Source organism: Suillus plorans (genome assembly GCF_016647745.1).
Source record: "Suillus plorans strain S12 chromosome Unknown HD556scaffold_110, whole genome shotgun sequence".
Classification (NCBI taxonomy): domain Eukaryota; kingdom Fungi; phylum Basidiomycota; class Agaricomycetes; order Boletales; family Suillaceae; genus Suillus; species Suillus plorans.
Genome location: NW_024537494.1, coordinates 1 through 18,179, shown reverse-complemented (window position 1 = coordinate 18,179; position 18,179 = coordinate 1). Strand labels below are relative to the sequence as shown.

At 48.3% G+C, this 18,179-nt stretch overlaps 7 protein-coding genes across 7 annotated transcripts; 5 read left to right on the top strand and 2 right to left on the bottom strand.

Moving 5' to 3' along the window:
* Positions 1-22: 22 nt before the first annotated feature.
* HD556DRAFT_1458469 (uncharacterized protein) lies at positions 23-1,349 on the bottom strand. Its single transcript, XM_041308180.1, has 2 exons — positions 464-1,349; positions 23-320 (listed from the first exon to the last, which is right to left on the bottom strand). Exons 1-2 carry the CDS (start codon positions 1,259-1,261, stop codon positions 120-122), a joined length of 999 nt encoding a protein of 332 aa, XP_041152933.1. The 5' UTR covers positions 1,262-1,349; the 3' UTR covers positions 23-119.
* A 948-nt stretch (positions 1,350-2,297) lies between these two features.
* HD556DRAFT_1450668 (uncharacterized protein) lies at positions 2,298-2,654 on the top strand (the record flags this gene model as incomplete). Its single annotated transcript, XM_041307800.1, has 2 exons — positions 2,298-2,495; positions 2,541-2,654. 2 exons carry the CDS (start codon positions 2,298-2,300, stop codon positions 2,652-2,654), a joined length of 312 nt encoding a protein of 103 aa, XP_041152932.1.
* Positions 2,655-2,781: 127 nt separating this feature from the next.
* On the top strand, positions 2,782-3,954 carry HD556DRAFT_1458455 (Pantoate-beta-alanine ligase; the record flags this gene model as incomplete). The annotated part of the gene is made up of 3 exons (XM_041308179.1): positions 2,782-2,932; positions 3,007-3,356; positions 3,406-3,954. The coding sequence occupies 3 exons, from the start codon at positions 2,782-2,784 to the stop codon at positions 3,904-3,906; spliced, it is 1,002 nt and encodes a 333-aa protein (XP_041152931.1). The 3' UTR covers positions 3,907-3,954.
* Positions 3,955-4,910: 956 nt separating this feature from the next.
* Positions 4,911-5,285, top strand: HD556DRAFT_1450666 (uncharacterized protein; the record flags this gene model as incomplete). Its single annotated transcript, XM_041307799.1, has 1 exon — positions 4,911-5,285. One exon carries the CDS (start codon positions 4,911-4,913, stop codon positions 5,283-5,285), a length of 375 nt encoding a protein of 124 aa, XP_041152930.1.
* A 1,692-nt stretch (positions 5,286-6,977) lies between these two features.
* Positions 6,978-13,384, top strand: HD556DRAFT_1314230 (uncharacterized protein; the record flags this gene model as incomplete). Its single annotated transcript, XM_041300901.1, has 15 exons — positions 6,978-7,215; positions 7,267-7,332; positions 7,385-7,453; positions 7,519-7,715; positions 7,778-8,439; positions 8,498-8,947; positions 9,007-9,783; positions 9,852-10,471; positions 10,523-10,579; positions 10,632-11,814; positions 11,864-12,875; positions 12,932-13,051; positions 13,107-13,139; positions 13,189-13,254; positions 13,322-13,384. 15 exons carry the CDS (start codon positions 6,978-6,980, stop codon positions 13,382-13,384), a joined length of 5,613 nt encoding a protein of 1,870 aa, XP_041152929.1.
* A 1,444-nt stretch (positions 13,385-14,828) lies between these two features.
* HD556DRAFT_1314229 (uncharacterized protein) lies at positions 14,829-15,462 on the top strand (the record flags this gene model as incomplete). The annotated part of the gene is made up of 3 exons (XM_041300900.1): positions 14,829-14,893; positions 14,951-15,091; positions 15,135-15,462. 3 exons carry the CDS (start codon positions 14,829-14,831, stop codon positions 15,460-15,462), a joined length of 534 nt encoding a protein of 177 aa, XP_041152928.1.
* A 586-nt stretch (positions 15,463-16,048) lies between these two features.
* HD556DRAFT_1314228 (uncharacterized protein) lies at positions 16,049-16,936 on the bottom strand (the record flags this gene model as incomplete). The annotated part of the gene is made up of 6 exons (XM_041300899.1): positions 16,049-16,177; positions 16,223-16,345; positions 16,398-16,538; positions 16,565-16,675; positions 16,722-16,851; positions 16,896-16,936. The coding sequence occupies 6 exons, from the start codon at positions 16,934-16,936 to the stop codon at positions 16,049-16,051; spliced, it is 675 nt and encodes a 224-aa protein (XP_041152927.1).
* Positions 16,937-18,179: the final 1,243 nt, after the last annotated feature.

The following is an 18,179-nucleotide window of genomic DNA, read 5'->3' as shown; positions in this document are numbered from 1 at the left end:
GTTACATGCAGATTGAGGGTCGGAGACGATTCTGATATGTTCTAATAGTAATGTACATTGCAATTGGATCTATTGGTGAGGAGAATGTTGATGACGAGGAAACGAAAGCAATCTTTAGATCAGTATCCCGCTGCGCGGCGCTCGAGCTCGGCCATTCTTGCTCGCATTCGGTTCATTTCGGCCTCATGCTCCCTCGCCGCTCCCTCCCTTTGCCTCCTCTCCTCATCTGCTCTCCACTCCGCTTCCTCTCGTTGCCTCCTCTCTTCATCTGCTCTCCACTCCGCTTCCTCTCGTTGCCTCCTCTCTTCATCTGCTTTTCTCTCCGCTTCCTCTTTCTGCCTCCTCTCGTCATCAACCTCTGGTTGACGTTGCGCCCGTCCCTCCGCCAATACTGCCATCCTCACCTTCCGAAATAGATAAGCAAACAGCCCAACCGATCCCAAAAAGAAAAAGAACAACTCACCCGGCGCTCTTCCTCCTCCTTCGCCCTCCTCCTCTCTCCCGCCGCTTCCTCAAACCGCGCCCACTCGGCTCGATACTGCTCACACACCGTGTTAACACTCTCAGCCTTCTTGATAGGCTGCCCCTTAAACCGAGAGCGCCCCTCGTTCAGAGGCCTCTCCACGTGCTCAGGAAAAAGCTTCTTGAGTGCCTCCCAAACAGTGTACGCGTACCAATAGCATTGGTACTGCAACAACTCGTACATTGGGGAATGCTTGCTGAGCACGCACAACAGAATGGATACCTGCATCGCCGACGGACGAGCAGAAGCGGGAAAATCAAGCTCGAAAAGATACTTATGCGGACCAAATTCCTGAGTGACGTATGAATCGATAGTAAAGCTGGAGCTGGTGGTTGGGGTGATGGTGTCTTGAGCGGTGATTGGAGATACTGATGGCGAGACTATGACTGCCTGCCCGGCTGATCTAGATGAGCCAGTGGTGTTTTCTGCACACGTTCGCTCCAGTGTGAGGATGGCAACAGCGTGGTGTTGCGTTGGATGACGGAAATAGAGGAGCAAAAACTCATGCTCAAATTCGATGGTGCATTTGCCGTAGACCATGCGTTTGAGCTTGCATTGTGCGGAAAGCTCGCTGGTAAAGAGCAGCGAGTGCCAAAGTCCTACGTCGATGTGACTAGGCTTGCCCGCCGGGGTGAACACTCCAGGGGCGTCAGTTGGGGATGACATGAATGGGTGAAGGATCGCTGCGAGGAAATTGCGAATGCTGAAACGCTTGACGCTTTTGCTTTTGAAGGCCATTTCATTCAAGTTGCCTTGGGTGGAGACTAGGGTTGGGGCACGAGGTAGGGAGGGTGAAAGGTGAGGTGGCTCATGTGTTTGGGAGAAGTCACCCTCGTACTGTCAATCATTGTGCTTGTGATTCTTGCTCCTTAAGGCATATCATTGCTCGAGCCTCCATCCTATCCAAGTCGCATAACGACACAATCGAACATTCGATAACAGCCGGCGGCCTCTGGGAGTGGCACTTAAATTCAAAATCCAGACTCATCAAGGTCGGGAAAACATTACATAAGAGTGGCTGTACGACTGCCGAACTTTGATGGGAAAATTGGTCATGGCAAGGGGTAAAACGGTCCCCCCTTGCCATGCCCAATATTCGAACCCCGCCACAGCACGAGACTTATATCCGGGCCACTTGAACCGGAAGGCCTGGTCAATTCTAAAATGTCGTTGTCAAAGTCAACTGAGCCCGTACGTGAACTTGATAGCCGTCGCTTATCTATGGGGGACCGTATTGGACAAAAATCACGCTCTTGGTTTTATACTTTTGTTTCTGACCAAAGACTTAGTAGTAGTGATTCATCGTGAATCACCATTAGAGACGATCAAAGAAGAAGTCGGAGTCTAATTCTAGTTTGACCTTCCAAATTCAATCTTGACGTTGATTTTTGATTTTTGATTTCGCATTGTCAAACAAGACCTCGTATCCCGATGTCAACCTCTCCCACCACGATATTTTTCTGCACCACTACGCGATGCAGACATTCCCCGTGTCCTTGTTCGTGCAAAAACGCGCCTTACTGCACACAATAACTGCATATGTGGAGTGGAAGTGAAGAGCAAAGTCTTTCGTGCATGATGGTGAGTGTGAAGGTGCACGAATCAGTCGAAGAATGCTACATCCCTCGCCTTTCATGTCGATGCAAGCAGCAGCCATGTCATGCAGTGTTATACATTCGTGATTTCCTTCGTGTTCCTCTAGGTACGAATTTCTCGGCTTGACCGTGGTGCATCTGATACTTACTTCTGTACTCAGCAAGAAAACGATGTTGAGATGGATGACTCTGATGAAGAACTCAACCGTATATCAATCGAAGCATCCAAGGCGCCCATCTCTACCCAGTTACTAGGCGCCCGACCTACAATTGGATCCAAAGTCGGCGAGTGGTTCGTCGACCGTTCGAAATACATCCCTCTTCGACTCACGTATGGCGAGCGCAAGTACCTATGCCTCCTCGACGCTGCACTTCAGGTATCCGAGTTATAGTATTCAGCGCTTACTCTTCCGGGCGTGCAGAATCGAAGCACTCAAGTGCTACCGATCGTCCATCTCCTCTCTCTCGTTCTCGTTCTCCTCCTTGTCTTCTTCCCTTCTCCTGCTCTCGTCCTTGGGCTCACGGCTCAGGCTTGAAATCTGGTGAGCCTAAGTTCCCCCCAGGCCGAGCCTAAGCCAGGGCTTTGAGCCCAAGCCGGGCTGGAACATCACTACCTCCTTGTGAGTGCAACATCTGGCGCTCTGTCACCAAGGCACTTCATCGATGTCAATCTCCACCCTTCCGCCATCACCCATCCCTCTTCTAACGTCGGTCGCGTCATACAGACAATGGCGACAGAGAGTCTTCGATGAGGGGAAATCTGTGGGCATCGTGCCGACCATGGGAGCTCTTCACGACGGACGTCTGTCTCTTGGTGAGCACATCCCACACACTTCTTTTTTGAAGTCTAAAAATACCTCCTTACTAATCTCAAACCATGCGATTCAGTTCAGAGGTCACTGGCCGAAAATGAGCTCACAGTTCTTTCCATCTTCGTGAACCCAGCCCAGTTCGCCCCGCATGAAGACCTCGCCACATACCCTCGCACCTTACCAGGAGACCTGGAGCTCCTTACAGCACAGCAGGTTACTGTGGGCGAGACTGTGAGGAAAGCCTCTGCCATATTTCCACCCTCGGTCCAGGACATGTATCCATCTGGTATAAGCCAAGATGTTTCAACACAAAAGGGAGCGTTCGTCAAGATGAAGGGATACGGACATCAGATGGAAGGCGCAAGCAGGCCGACATTTTTCCGAGGCGTGGTGACAGTTGTAACCAAGCTATTCAACGTGGTCCAGGTGAGAGGGCCTCTCCGCAAGACGCAGCTTAGTTTGACAACGACTGTAGCGTACAAATGCGTATTTCGGTCAGAAAGATATTCAGCAAGCTTTACTTCTTCGGAGACTTTGCAAGGACCTGCTTTTCCCACACCCCGAAGCTGACCATGTCCATATTGTCCCCACGACCCGTGACCCGAACGATGGGCTTGCTTTATCGTCCAGAAACGCATATCTCTCTGCAAATGAGCGGAAATTTGCACCTGCGATTTACAAGGCCTTACAATATGCCAGGTCCGCGTGGTCGAACGGCGAATCCAAGGACCGATGTGTTTCAAAAGCTGTCTCTGTCATCGACGAAGTAAAAGTACAGGCTGCTATGGATGGAATGGATATGCGGCTGGATTATATAGAGATGAATGATTCGGAGACATTCGACGTCTTGGACGTGTCTTCGAACCATCAGTTAGCAGGAGATATACCTGTGATTCTGAGCGGTGCGCTATGGGTTGGGAAGACCAGGTCGATTGACAGTATCGTAGTTGGTGACCTCAAACGTATAATAAGATAGCTCACAAATAGATGCGGGTGTGGCAAGATTATTAATTGCTGAAGCGCACCCAGAGTCAGACTGGCTACTGTCCGATCCATTAGCAGTTGCCGCGCCACATCTCCTTCACCTCCAACTACTATGCCTTCCACTGCAATCGGCACCCCACAGAAGTCGGCAGTCACGCAAATGTCACAGTGACTCACGATATGTTACTTCGGCCAATTTCAAAGTCAGTTCGGCAGTCGAGCAGGAGCGCAAGGTGAATTAGTATTCGGCGTAGTAAATGGTTGAACGAGCTATTACAATATTTAGTAGTTATATCTAAGTACGAGGTTGATTGTGATGAGTGCCGTAGTTGTAAAATTGAATAGGGAAACCATGTGCATTGTATGGGTGTCCAGGCTGAGTCTGAGGTTGTCTATGTAAGTTCGAAGATGATGCAATGGGACCGCTGGATGAATTATTATTTATATGGTCAAAACAGAAATAGGTTACAAAGTTCAAAACTTTTTTCTCTTCTTGGGCTGGTACATATGTTAGAGGGATTCCCAAGGATCAATATGAGCCCGGAATGAAAGAAAACGGCGGTTGGGATGTGGAGATAAAGTCCAAATACTGACTTTTTCATACCTGTGACCAAACTCAATATTTTCGACCTCCAGAGACCCTGGGACCATCACCAATCAATTTCTACGTCTTAAAAGCACCAGGACCATTATTTACAGTATCGGTTTTGAGCTAAAAGTGACCATAGTAAGATATATGAGGTAGGAGGGGGGAGGAGGACCTTCTATATCTCAACAACCTATCTATTTGGTGCGACGGGCGCACCCCTGTAAACGTCACCCCGTCACCCCGTCCATAAATGGAAGTCCATCACGTAAGTGGCTGTCCGTCACCCTCACTTTTTTTTTCCCATCCGCCATTTTTGCCCTTGGCGCTGTCAGCGTCACCCCTTCTTTTCCCATGAGGTGTCGTAAGTGGCTGTCCGTCACCCTCGCTTCTTTTTCCCATCCGCCATTATGTCCTCTTGGAACTGCCGCAAGCGTCACCCCGTCACCCCGTCACCCTCGCCGTATCCAGTATCTCAGGCGTCACCCTCACTCATTTGGATCTATAGGCGTCACCCCGTCACCCCTGCTGTATCCAGTATCTTAGGCGTCACCCCGTCACCTTCGCCGTATCCAGTATCTCAGGCGTCACCCTCACTCATTTGGATCTATAGGCGTCACCCCGTCACCCCCGCTCTATCCAGTATCTTAGGCGTCACCCCGTCACCCTCGCTGTATCCAGTATCTTACGCGTCACCCTCCCTTATTTGGATCTATAGGCGTCACCCCGTCACCCTCGCTGTGTCCAATATCTTAGGCGTCACCCTCCCTTATTTAGATCCATAGGCGTCAACCTCACTTATCCAGTATCTTCGGCGTTATTTAGAATTTCAGGCATCACCCTGTCCGAGTCGCTTGTGATGGACTTAGTCATATTGTGAATCTCCAGCAGCTTTCTGTGAGCTCCTTCTCAGTCTTTACACTCGTATATTTACGAGTCTTAAAATAAAAACCAGGCTTTCGTGACTCGAGTGACAGCAGGATCACTTAAAAACTTGCCTTCTTCTTGCTATCGGCGCTTTGAAGAAAATGATCAAGGCCGTGACTGCTTCTTTTATGTCTCTTTATCCACGTCATCACCAGCGACTTTGACCCGCGTATATAGATCATAATATACCTTGGAGCGTTCTATTTTACTGCTCTTGTTCATCGCTGTCCTGATGCACATCGGTTTGAAGTCATGCGTCGTATATGATTCATGAAAAGAGATCATTTCATTTTGGTGCATCTATCTCACTGAAGATCGAGTCAGCTCCAGGTGTCATATAATGGATGTATAGAAAGGTCGGGAGCTGGTGAACAAGCTCCTGGACATATTCAATCGTTTTATTTTGGACCATCCTTGATTTCAAAGACCAGATAATGGCTGCAGGTGTCAGCTGCATTGTGTTGCGGACGTTCCATCACATGTCGACATGCTTGTCAGTGATGCTGGCATCCTTCGCAAGCGACGAAAATACATCCAAGGTCATTAAACTCATTTTCTTTATCACCTCTGCGCCACAGATATCAGTTCATGGGAGAACACGTCCGCATGCCTGGAAGCATCTGAGATGCCTGCATGTTCTAGGTCGCCTGTTGATCTATGAAGCCCTTACTGAGACACTAGCATGTGCCGTTCGATCTTTTTCAGCAGGGTCGACGGCTCATGTATATCATTCGTCCATCCCTGTTTGGGCCAAGGACGTGTCCAAGTATGGACTTCCTGGCGATCGATGCAATGAGTCGTACACGAGCTGTGACTACTTATTGAGGTATTCTGGTGAGATATTCGCAACCAGTGTAAAGGATATGGGCTCTGCCCATGCCAAATCTTTAACTGTCTAAAAATAGCTTTACTCCACCATTGCCATTGGGCGCAATGCGCATATCCACGAACGACATTTATTTTCATCCGATGTTCACGGCTGCCATTAGAGTCCCATCCGCCCGGAACATGATTGGACACGGGACCATAATGCAAATGTCACCGATCATTGCGTCTCATTTTTGTACCCTCCATTCATTCCAACATTGAAGAGTTTTTTTTAGGGGGCGCTTCGATCGCATTAACTAGATAAAGACAAGTACGTGTCTTTATGTGGATGAACCTCGAGTGAGAAGACTCATTTCCGGTGACATCAACCTTTATTTTCTATGTATAATGATCTAACCTAACATATCATGAGTGCTCAAACAGAATTGCAATCGCCTTCCTCCGATCACTGTACGTCGAGATCACCATGTCTCGTTTTCGTCTTGATATTTTCGTAAATGCTGTCATTAGTCCATCGTTTTTTTTTACCATGCCACGCCTTCACATTTTTTTTCGTCCCTGCAGGTGCAGGCCCGTATGTTTGAAGTCTTATAAAACCTCGCCAGCGCCATTCATCCGCCATCCAACGATAAAGTATCACATCTATCAATCTATCATCGCATATACTCTGCTTACTGATATAAATGTCGGACAACGACGTCTGTGACCACCCAGGATGCGGCATGGGACCATTCCCGACCTGCGACATCGCGCGAAAGCACCGATACCGCTACCACTCCGTCCCTATACTATTCCTGATTGGTGGGAACGAGTACGTTGTAGGCCAATCCGATGGACATTATTCGTGCCCGCTCCCGGAGTGTAAGTTCATTTCCAAAAAGCGTGAAGCTATTCAGAAGCACATCAACGTCGCACACAACACATCAGTCAAAATCAAGGTCTTTGATGCTCCTGAGTGTCGTAAGTTTCATTACAGATCGAGCCACCATCAAGTCGCACTGACCTCAATAGTTGTGGCCTCCAAACAGGTTCTCGATCAGGACAGCGGTGTCCGCGATGGGACTGGCAACCTCATATGTCAGTTTTAACACGTCATATTATGCTGTCACATGTTTACCCATTTATCAAGGCCCACAGGATGTCTGGTCCGACGATTTAGTCCCAGAAGGTCCATCCCGTGAGGATGTCTGCAGCAGAGGTGAACATACATATAATGAAAATTCAAGGTCACCGCTTAACGTAGCGTCCATCTCGCATACGCAGATCCTTCCTTTGATATGGACTCCAGCACTGTCTCATTGTCGCCATCAGTAGACTACTTGATGTCCAACGAGGTTCTAGATTCTCTCGGCGTGTGCTTTCACAGCCATTTGAGGTTCCTTATCTGCTACTCGTGCAAGGTCGCATTGACCTCCGGGATGGTTTCTGGACACAGGAAAAAGCACCATCATGCGTATCAGGTACGTTCATCCCTTGTACGGCCGCACTCTAATTTGACATGGGCATCCCACGTAACTACTAGGTACCTTCATCCACCATGGAGTCATTCCTGGACTATTGTTCGCGGTCAAATGTTCACGAGAAGCCAGAGCATGTCAAGCTACCAACAGCAGGTGGACCACCTGTACAGATGATTGCGTCCCCCGTTGAAGGTTTTTCATGCACTGCATCCGCTGATTGCGTGTATGCCGTGAAGGATTTAGGAACCATTCAGCGCCATAGTAGAGAGAAGCACAGCGTTACCGGCTTACAGGAGATCCAGTATCGGTCTTGTCTGGTCCAACATATCTTTACTGCTGTTGGCAACTCGTATTTCGAGGTTGGGCAAAACGTCATTCCATCTGCGAGACCCAATCTCAAATCCACGCTTAAGGCTACATTCCTACCTGCAGTTGAGCTTTCATTGGTCGTTCCAGCCAATACCGAACGGGAGAGGACTCCCCTGATACGCTTCATGGGTTGGGACAGGTTCGAGGTAGAACTCCGGATGAATCCAGCCCGGAGGCGGGCAGCGGAACAAATCAAAAAAAAGCATAGCGATGATGAATTTGGCGGAATTCTGACCCGTCTCGCTGCTGCAGTGCAAGACCACATGGCTAGGGCATCGACCATCTTGGATGGTCATCCTCATAGGTTGAGCCTGTCTAAAATACTGTTGTATGGTGACGCAATACCGCGAGAAACGTGAGCAGTGCTATCGCACCATAATAATTCCATTATTGACCGTGATGGACGCGTATAGGGACAATCATTGGAGGCCTGTGTCGGATGAAAACGTCGAGTATCCAGGCTTCATTGTTCAATTCATGAGGGCGATCATGCGCGTTCACCTCGGATTCCCATTGGATTTCTCGTTCGAGCTGTCTGCTGCGCAGACCCTGTGTCTCGAGGAACTTGTGACTGTGCTGGGCGACGAGAATGCCTCCCCACGAAAGAGGATGATTTTCTACCATAATTTGGCGTGGTCCCTAGTCGATACCGATCCAGATTTGTGCGTGGGCCAGCGATGGGCAAACCCTATCAAACGAGCCATCTGGCTCAGGGCGTTGCGTGCGGACGGAAACTTCTGTGAAGCGTCCGTCCTCACACCAGATCTTGCAAAGTTTAAATATCTTTGCAACGTCACATCCCTCCTTGAGGCGCTGATGGACAAAGACGAGGATACGGACTCAGTACATTCAGACGACCATGAGTGAGCAAGTCTCCCCATTCATTCGCTTCGATACACTTATCATGCCTTTTTATCTCAAGCCGCGTTGCTCGTGTTCATGATCGGGTGCTACGCCTCGGCCGTCCGACTACGTTCAACATCATCTATGAGATGCAGCAATATGCGTCCTCTTTGGTGTTTAGTCAAACCAGAGAACCCAATGTCTATGTCGATCCAGACGTCAAGTCCATCACGATAGGCGTCCACACCATGCACATGGACAAGCTGAGAGACGGGATACAAAGGCTCCTCCAGGTGTCAAAGTCGCGCTATTCCGCCCTCACCAATGACATTTTCATGTTGAAGATGATGCCAGAGCAGGTCAAGGACGACCTCACCAACTCTACTCGTGGCTATTCGCTCGTATCGGAGGACCCCTTTTTTAAAAATCGCCACGCCATGTTCTTTTACTTGGTTGATCACTACGACCTGGCAATGGTCGACAACGCAGGACGAATCGCATGGAACATCCCCGGCATCAAGGATCTGCTCAGACGCTCGTCATGCGTCTGGGAGCCCATCTACCATCTTCTGTACATCACCACTCACATCTCATGTCGCGGAACCCAGTTCGTAGACCACAAAATCAGCAATTCGGACAGGCATCGCAACCTCTTCATGCAGGGGATGGAGATGTTCCTCCTGACAGCTTACAGCAAAAGGACCGGCATTACTGATCGAGACTCATGCACCCCAGGGTTCGTTCCGAAGGACATCGCATTCTTGGTGCTCGAAATGATTGCAGGGGGGTTGCGCACCGCCGAAGCCATCCTTGCTGGGGTTGCATATGGAGCAGAGGCCGAGCATCTGTACAGAACGTGAGCATTGTCCTGAACCATCCATGATTATGGAAACCACTCTTACACATGCATTCATGTAATGTTAGGTACCTCTGCGTCGGTGAGGGCGTGAGGACAAGTCCTACAAGGTTTTCCGCCAACATTCAGCAGTGGAACCATGATTACTTCGACTGTCGATGGGGAGTCAGGGATTTCCGCCAGGGCGCGATTACCATTGGTCGTGAATTCATCGCTCCAGACGACTCTTATGATCAAGCCGACAACATCCTCGCTGAATCCGCAGATCACTCCACTGGTGTGGACCATACACACTACGGCATCGTCCAAGGAGTCGTCCCTAGATTGTCCAACAACAGCATGTGCAAGCACAGATGGCTTGGAGATCAGTGGCACAGTGTCCTTGGTCTTGGCCCCCTTGCGCCTCCAGAGGCAATAAGAATCAGGCACAAGAATATGTCTAACGGGACGACGCTCCAGGCCATCGCAGATGTGGTCAAGAAGACCACGCAAGAAACTATCAAAGAGTTTTTGGACGCACACCGCACTGACGTCTTGAAGGACACAATTTCTACAGCCATAATCAAACAGCTAAAAGACGCGACAGATGATGCACCGGAAATTTCATCGCCACTTCCAACAACATGGAACGGGGGATCGTTTCACTTGAGCAGTAATTTGGACGCCATGTTCTATGAAGAAAGCGAAGGTGAGCACCACTATGCGTTGTATCGACACCAACATCTCATTAGCTTTGCAGGTATCCGGCGAGACCCTGCTTCCTCATCAGGTCCCAGTGGGTACAATAACAACAGTGGTGAGTCCGAGCTCCAATGTTATGCAATTTAAAAAATGATTGAATGCGCCAGTTAACGCGTCCCCTGTTGTTGTGTCGCCCACTGCAAGTGGTTATATTCAATGCGGAGAAATGCTTTCGGACTCCCCACTCCCAGTATCGTCGATAACGAGCATCTCACAGACCGAATACATAGAAGGGTCCACGACATTCTCCGACGTGGTCCCAACAACGCATCAGTCCGAGTTTCCTCCATTCAAAGATCGCAAAGGGAAGGGCAGAGCTTATGAAACACCAGAACCTCCATTGGTTGATGGCGTCATGTCGTCGTCTATATCTCCTATCGCAGACATCAAAGGGAAACGGAAGCGTGGCGACTATGAGAACATCCATTCTCGAGCATTCGCCAATCCAGCTAGAGCGTCCAGAAGAAAACACGCGCCTCGCAGTGTCTCGCATCACAATTCCATCCCATCTACGTCCGGTTCATACCCAGTCACACCAACTGCACACCGCGCACGGAAGTACGCACCACGGGTCAAACTATCATTAGAACGCGTCGCGGAATCGACGAAACACGTTCGCAGGTTGTCTTCGGAGGTGATGGATATCTCCAGCGACGAGGAGTTGTCCAGTCTTGATACTATACAGCTGAAACGCCTTCGTGGGTCGAGAACATCAGTACCCCAGGTGCCTGTGGAGGTCATCAGCCTCTCTAGCAGCGGTGAGGACTCGAGCCCAGACGAGAACATGCCTATCAAACGTCTTCGTAAGACCGCAGCATCAGTCCAACAGATGCCGATCGATGCAGCTAGCTTGTTTTCTGGCGAATGCAGCCCATCAAAACGTGCAGTCACTAGTTTTGGTACACCATCATCGCCCCCAAGCGCCGTTCAGGACGTTCAAGAGAACATTAGACGAGCGATCAGACACATCAGGAAGGACGATAGTGCAACAGAAAAGACCCCCGATCAGATGGACATGCTAATGGCAGTAATGTCAGCACATACGGACCTCGTCATCACGATGAGGACAGGAGGCGGCAAGAGCATGTCGTGGATGATTCCATCAGTGATGGATGAAAATTCCAGGTCTATTGTGGTGTGCCCGTTCGTAGCTCTGCTGGACCAACAGTTCATGGCTACCGCGTCTACTGGACTACGTTGCCACAACTACTGCGTCTCCAAGGTCGTTCCGGAGAATGCACAGATTTTGTTCGTGCAGGTAGAGCATTGCTCGTCGCATCCGTTTGAAAGGTAGCTGTAAACCTATAAGGTCTGGACATGGCTAATGGTTTAACGATAGCTTCCTTGTATCTCCACTCGGACGGAAGTTCAACAGGGTGTTTGTAGACGAATTCCACGACATCATGAACTGTCATCCAGGACGAGTTGTTCCATGGAAAAATCTCGCGCAGCAATTCGGAAAGACGCTAATCAGGATTGTGCTTATGACAGGGACGGGACCACCGCACCGTATCGCAAATTTCATCAAACCATTTGGATTGCATCTTGGCATCGTCACGCAAGTTCGGTCGGATACAAATCGTCCAGAGATCGGGATGCATGTCATACAAATACAGCCTATCGCGGCCATGCAGTCTCTGGGACACCTCGTCTCCGCTCTATGCAAACTACTTGCTGAGGAGGAACGTATTCTGGTTTTCTGCGGCTCCCAGGGGGACGCACAAGCATTCGCAGTGAAGGCCAATTGTGCGGTTTATCATAGCGATCTCTGGGAGGCTGGAAATAGCAGAGCATCTAACCTTTCTCGGTGGGATTCAGGCGATACAAAGGTGATGGCATGCACCACAGCATTTGCCCAGGGTATGGACAGGCCTCACGTCCGATATGTTGTGATCTTTAAACCTTCGTACGGCCTTCTCGTCAACAACCAGATGCTCGGTCGTGCAGGCAGAGACGGAAAGGAGTCTCACGTATTTTTCCTTACTGACAGACGAGCGAAGACATACAGAGGACCACCGACTGATCAATGTATCGGAGAGTTGGACGATCTAGTACACGGTACGGAATGTCGGCGCTTCGCCAACATGACCTGCATGGATGGCCACAACCTCGCTGTGCGGTGCACGGATTACCCTCCAGGGATCCATTGCGACGTTTGTGATCCGAACAGCGTCATGCAGCGATTGTCCATTCAGGCAATAGCAAACCCATTCAGGCCACCCGAGGCATCCGAGCATGCAGTAACCCCAGTTTTTGCAAGTGGATCTATGCTTCAAGCACCCACGCATGCTCCTCCGCCCTTATCTACTGGATTTGTGCCAGTGTCGTCGCTTCTTTCGATGAATATGATTGTGAGTTTTTAAATATACCCACAATCCTATTGTATGTTTATATGCGAACTGTACAGTCCCACACGATCACCCCACAGCCTTCTCAGTCGAGCGATGCTTTGTACGACGCGGGTGCATTAGAGCTCACTTCATTTCAGGCTTTGATGCTCGACTCCATGGAGGAAATCCATGGTAAGGTGAGTATGTATTATGTGTGATATCGTACGGGAGCTGATTCTGTACCTGTTTTAGGGTAATGGTGAATCTTCAGACAAGTCATATACGGTATGCATGTGTTAAAATTCCATGCGATTATACTTACTTATTTTGACAGACCAAATCGCAGCCATCTCTAGGAAGGCCGTCCATATCGAGACTCCATCGACCTCATCGCTTCCCAGTGTGTCTCGTACATTCGTATCACGAGCGAGCGCAGTAAACACCTCACTTCATAACCGTCTCTCCAGCACTGCCCGCCTGGACAAGTACATGAAGGTCTTAAAGGACAAGTGTCCGTCACATTTTGGTAATGGCGGTTGTCTTGTCCCAGCAGCCAATCACAGGTGCACCATGGACACCGTTCTTTCGATGGATTTGTATGGAGCTTTCAAATTGAGCTTCTCATTCGAACGCTACACTTATTGTTTTCAATGCTGCCTTCCCCAATCGCGAAACAGAAACGGGGAGGAACCAGCATGCCATGCAGGCTTTTCGTACCGTAAAGGTGAAAAATGTCCATTCGCTGGGTTCATTTTCAGGCGGTATTTTGCATGTGGCACAACCCAGGATTTCGACAGTTAATGATAAACGAGATCGGCGAAGGAGCATCTTTGGCGAGCTATGAGGACTTCGTGGCATGGATTGTGAAAGATTCCACGGATGCAGGAAGGTACAATAATTTGGTAGAAGCATTTCTCTGGTTTTGCAGCGGTCTTGAGAAGGTCAATCCCAAGTTTTTTGATTGATACAGGCTGGTCCAGACGTGAGTACGCATGTCGTATACTGTTGTCCACCATCTGAAGCGATTCCAGGAGTTGAAAGGGCATCACGCGCATTTCGGTAGATCTACGGACCCTCATCCTACAATACTGGACAGTATATTTAGACGTTCAATATCCCATGTGATATGTGCACTGCTATAGCACGAATGCATCATGTATTGATTAATGTAACAGTAACAGAGTTTTGTGTACCAGGCTATGGAATACTTTGTGAGCAATGGACTAACGACTTGCAATACATGCCATCAAGTGAGACATCTGAAACAGTTCCATCTACTTCGGTTCTTATTTTATGATGTGCATGGGCTCAACATCGCCTCATAAGATTCATTTTTTCTCACTGCATCCACCAAAGCCTCTGGTATAGGGTACGAACTGAGTTGTCCGAACGGGCGTCCTGAATGATGTCTACGGCGGCATCCATCTGAAATCAGTTTGGCTCATCAGCTTCGCCTCGACCAAAATCTCAGCAATCACAATTGCTTTACAAGCCTCATTCTTCCTCATTCAATGTATTGAAGCTTGTCGCGTACCGTAAACGACTAAGATGTCCTCCGATATCAAACTGTAAACGTCATATATATGTGATTTTCATAAAGTCGATTGAAATATACCCATCGCATCGGAATGCTAATACATTTATGTATAAAATAGCGGTCGAGCTCAGATTTACAATAAATTATATATCCACATGTTGCGTGATGGACATAATTGTGAAATTGTGTCTACTGTCATTTTGTGTAGCATAATGGAATCTGGGACGGCCACTGTGGATATTTTCGGGTGCAAAAATACAATAGACGGATTTTGGAACGTCCACTGTGGACATTTATTACTCTCGTGAACTCTTGAAAGGCTCGTTGCCGACCCACCAATTCTCTATTCCAACTTCTCATCTCACATCCATGTTTACGGCGCCCAAGCTTACCTTGATGGAGCCGGGATGTGCATCCTGCATGGCTGACAACGTACCATGCTATGCGTATTCTTCCTCATCACCATGCAGAAGATGCTGCGACCGTTGTTCTCTGTTACCAGGTAAGCCGTCGCCGTACTTCTGCATCCCTCTTCACTTACAATTGTTCACAATATTAGGACCTCCCCCAAGGCGAACCCCCGTAATGCGCGCGGTTCGCAAAATGCGTCCGCGCTGCAATCACTGCAAGGACATAAAAAGGATTTGCCGAGGACGAACGGGCGAAGCGTGCATCGCATGTCAACAGCTGTGCAGTTATGGTAAGCGATCATTTTACTTATGTATTTTCTTTCTGTACTCAAGCGTTAATACAACAGTTCGAATTAATGCGGAAGAACAAGCCGTTGCCGAGTCTGAATATTATGACTCCTCCGATGCCAATGCATCTGGGACGGAGTCCGAATCTTCTGGCTCCTCCGATGACAACGCATCCGACACCGGGTCTGAATCTTCTGACTCCTCCTCCGACGTGTTAGTTTTAGATCACAAGCCTTCTAACTGGGTCGACAAGCCGAATAGGACGAAACGCGGACGAACAGATGACGACGATGAAGTGATCGTCTTAGATCGCAGGCCAGACGATTGGATAGATAAGATGCCGGGTCGGATTAAACGGAGTCGGCTTGGCTAGAGGAAGAGATGAAGGACGTCCAGAAGCATAATACACTCAGGAGATGCGCGAGTATTATAGAGAATTGGAGAAAAAGAGAGGACATTTAAATGGATGTATTATGGACATGTAGATAGATCAAGGAACACGGTCAAAACCCCCAACAGGTGTATGCATTATATTATATGTTGATACAGATGGTGTCCGTGACGCTTTCTATTTATTCTTTAGTACTTATAAAAATACAAGCGATGACCTGCGGTCGTTTGGTTGTATTGGCACTCTTACAAATCAGACATTTATATAAGATATTTTCCGTATCTCTGTCCCTGAAAATAAGTACAGAAAGATGAGCACATGTCCAGACATGAGTCTGCATCTTTCATATTGTTGTCCTTCATCTAAAGCAGTTCAAGGCATTGACAGGATATCATACGCACTGCAGTAGATCTGCGCGCCCGTATACGATTATACCAGACAATATATTGAAATGTTCAATATCTCATGTAACGCCCGGACTTCTATAGCGCAAAGTATCATATATTCGTTAATGTAACAGTAACAGACGGTTGTGTACAAAGCTATGAAATACTTTTTCAGAAGTGAACTAACGACGGGCAATACACCCCATCAGGTGAAACATGAGAGCACGTTCCATCTCCTTCGATTCCTCTTTGACGACGGACGGGCTGGAACTTCTGTGAACCTGCATAGCGATGGAGCGTGTGTCCTGATCCTTTCATATATCAGTCAAGTCCAGATAATGATTGCCAAGACTCACTATAGAGGACAATAACGACGCATTATAAGCAGGTTCCTGCTTAATCACCTCATGGTAATGTTCCTCCTTTTTAATAGGGAACTCGCTGGGCCCAGCGTGCTGGATCGGATCTATGGCATCCATCTGAAATGGGTGGAGTATCAGCATCGCCCGCACCAAAGTCCAAGCAGCTTACCATAGCTTCATTAGATTCATGCTCCCTCATTCCATCCACGGAAGCTTCTGGTGTATGTGTACTAACCAAACTGTCCGAACGAGCGTACAGACTTCCGTTCGTGGCATCCAATCTAAAAAGAGTTTGGTGAATTAGCGTCGCCTGGACAAAGATAACCAGCAGCTCACCATCGCTTCACATGATTCATCCTGTCCCATTCCATCTCCGGAATTCTCTTGTGTAGCAATAATAACTAAGCCATCTTCCGATCCCAAAGTATTGGAAGCCGTGTCTTCATCCTGCTGATGTCAGTTGTTTGGAAAACGACACGTGCGGTCTACTTACCAATGGCTCCACAGGACGTTCATGTGTACCCCGCTCCTTGTTCCGCGCGGACAGAGTTGGCTGGTAGAGGGCGTTTGTAAATGTGTACAATGTTTGGCCTTCTTGTACCACAGCCTTTGAGTGTCGTTTTCTATTGAATTGTCAGTACTTATCAAAATAGAGGCTCTCGCTCACCTGTTCGTGTGTATTAAGATGTAAAAGGTGGCTTTATCCATTTTTTCCTTCATCGATCGTGGTTACCACCGCCATGGATAAAGAAGCAATATGTAGTGACAAGGGAGTATGTGATGGACGTGTGATGGATAATGGAAGTTTTGGACGCGTCACATCAACATGTGACATTTAATACGTTGCGGACTTTGTTTATTGACACATCACATTATGGAACATTCTGGCCCAAACGGTTTTGCATTGTTCGCATGATGATAGTGAGTCTAATGTTCGCATCTCGTGAGGTATTTTCGTTTCTCCTTCGGGCTCGAGCCGTGCTGATCGAGGTCTTTTCCCACTTTTTCCAGATCATGAGGTTTCCAATGTACCTTAGAAGTCATTTTCCGCTTTTCTTAGAATGTGAGCGAGTTTATCCTGTTGTAAGCCGAGCCTCGCTGATTTAAGCTACTAAGCGTCCGTTGTTTAGACATGAGCGAATCGCTTCTTTGTCGAGGTCAAGCACTTCCGACCAAATATATCAGTTCTCGTCACGACGTCTGTACATTGATCCGCTATCAATCTTTATCCTCTGACGGAAGAATGGACAATCTATTCATAGCTTATAACTATCATACTCTTATAGCTACGTCCTGTCTTCGATGCAATTGCTTAATAGTTATGTCAGGGTGAGTGTATTTATTTTCCGTCGCACTCGCAACATACTGACTGAATATTTGCTGAGTTAACAGATCATGATTTGGCCCACCTGCCCTCGATTTCTGACACGCTTCGTTGTCCATCCGTTCACAGGTTATAAGCGTGTCTATCTGCAGTCAAATCGGTTGGTTTCAGCAGCGCTTGACAAGTCGCTATCAGGTCATGTCGGCGACATTCCAACCTGATATAGATACCGTGCGTCTGAGATGTGTTTGTATCTACATGATATATACAATACATTGTCGACGAGATCTACGCACGCTCTATTTTCTTCAAGTCCTTTGTTTGGTACCCTTTGCCACTTTTCCACCTTTGCGCAAAGTGTTGGCTCGCTCCTAACAAGTTGAACTTGAGCAGCTCCCCAACCAGTACTTATTCACTGTTTTTCCCACCACCATCCTTGCGGCCCTGAATTTCCGTTCAAGGTAGCGCTTAGTAGTAGTTCAGTCTGCGCCTTCTCGTACAGTGTACTTACTATCTCTCCACATGGTGTATTACGTATATGCGCACTGCTTCTATTCTAACGCCTCACTGCGGCCTCAGTGATGCCACCCCCAAACCATGCATGGATCTCCTCTTTGCTGATTCCCC

What these genes read in the sequence shown, in the direction of transcription:
- HD556DRAFT_1458469 (XM_041308180.1), bottom strand. Translation starts at nt 1,261, where the DNA reads ATGGCCTTCAAAAGCAAAAGCGTCAAGCGTTTCAGCATTCGCAATTTC. An exon ending in AGGAGGAGGAAGAGCGCCGG is followed by an intron (nt 321 to 463) that starts GTGAGTTGTTCT and finishes GAGGAAGCGGAG; the next exon opens with AGAAAAGCAGATGAAGAGAG.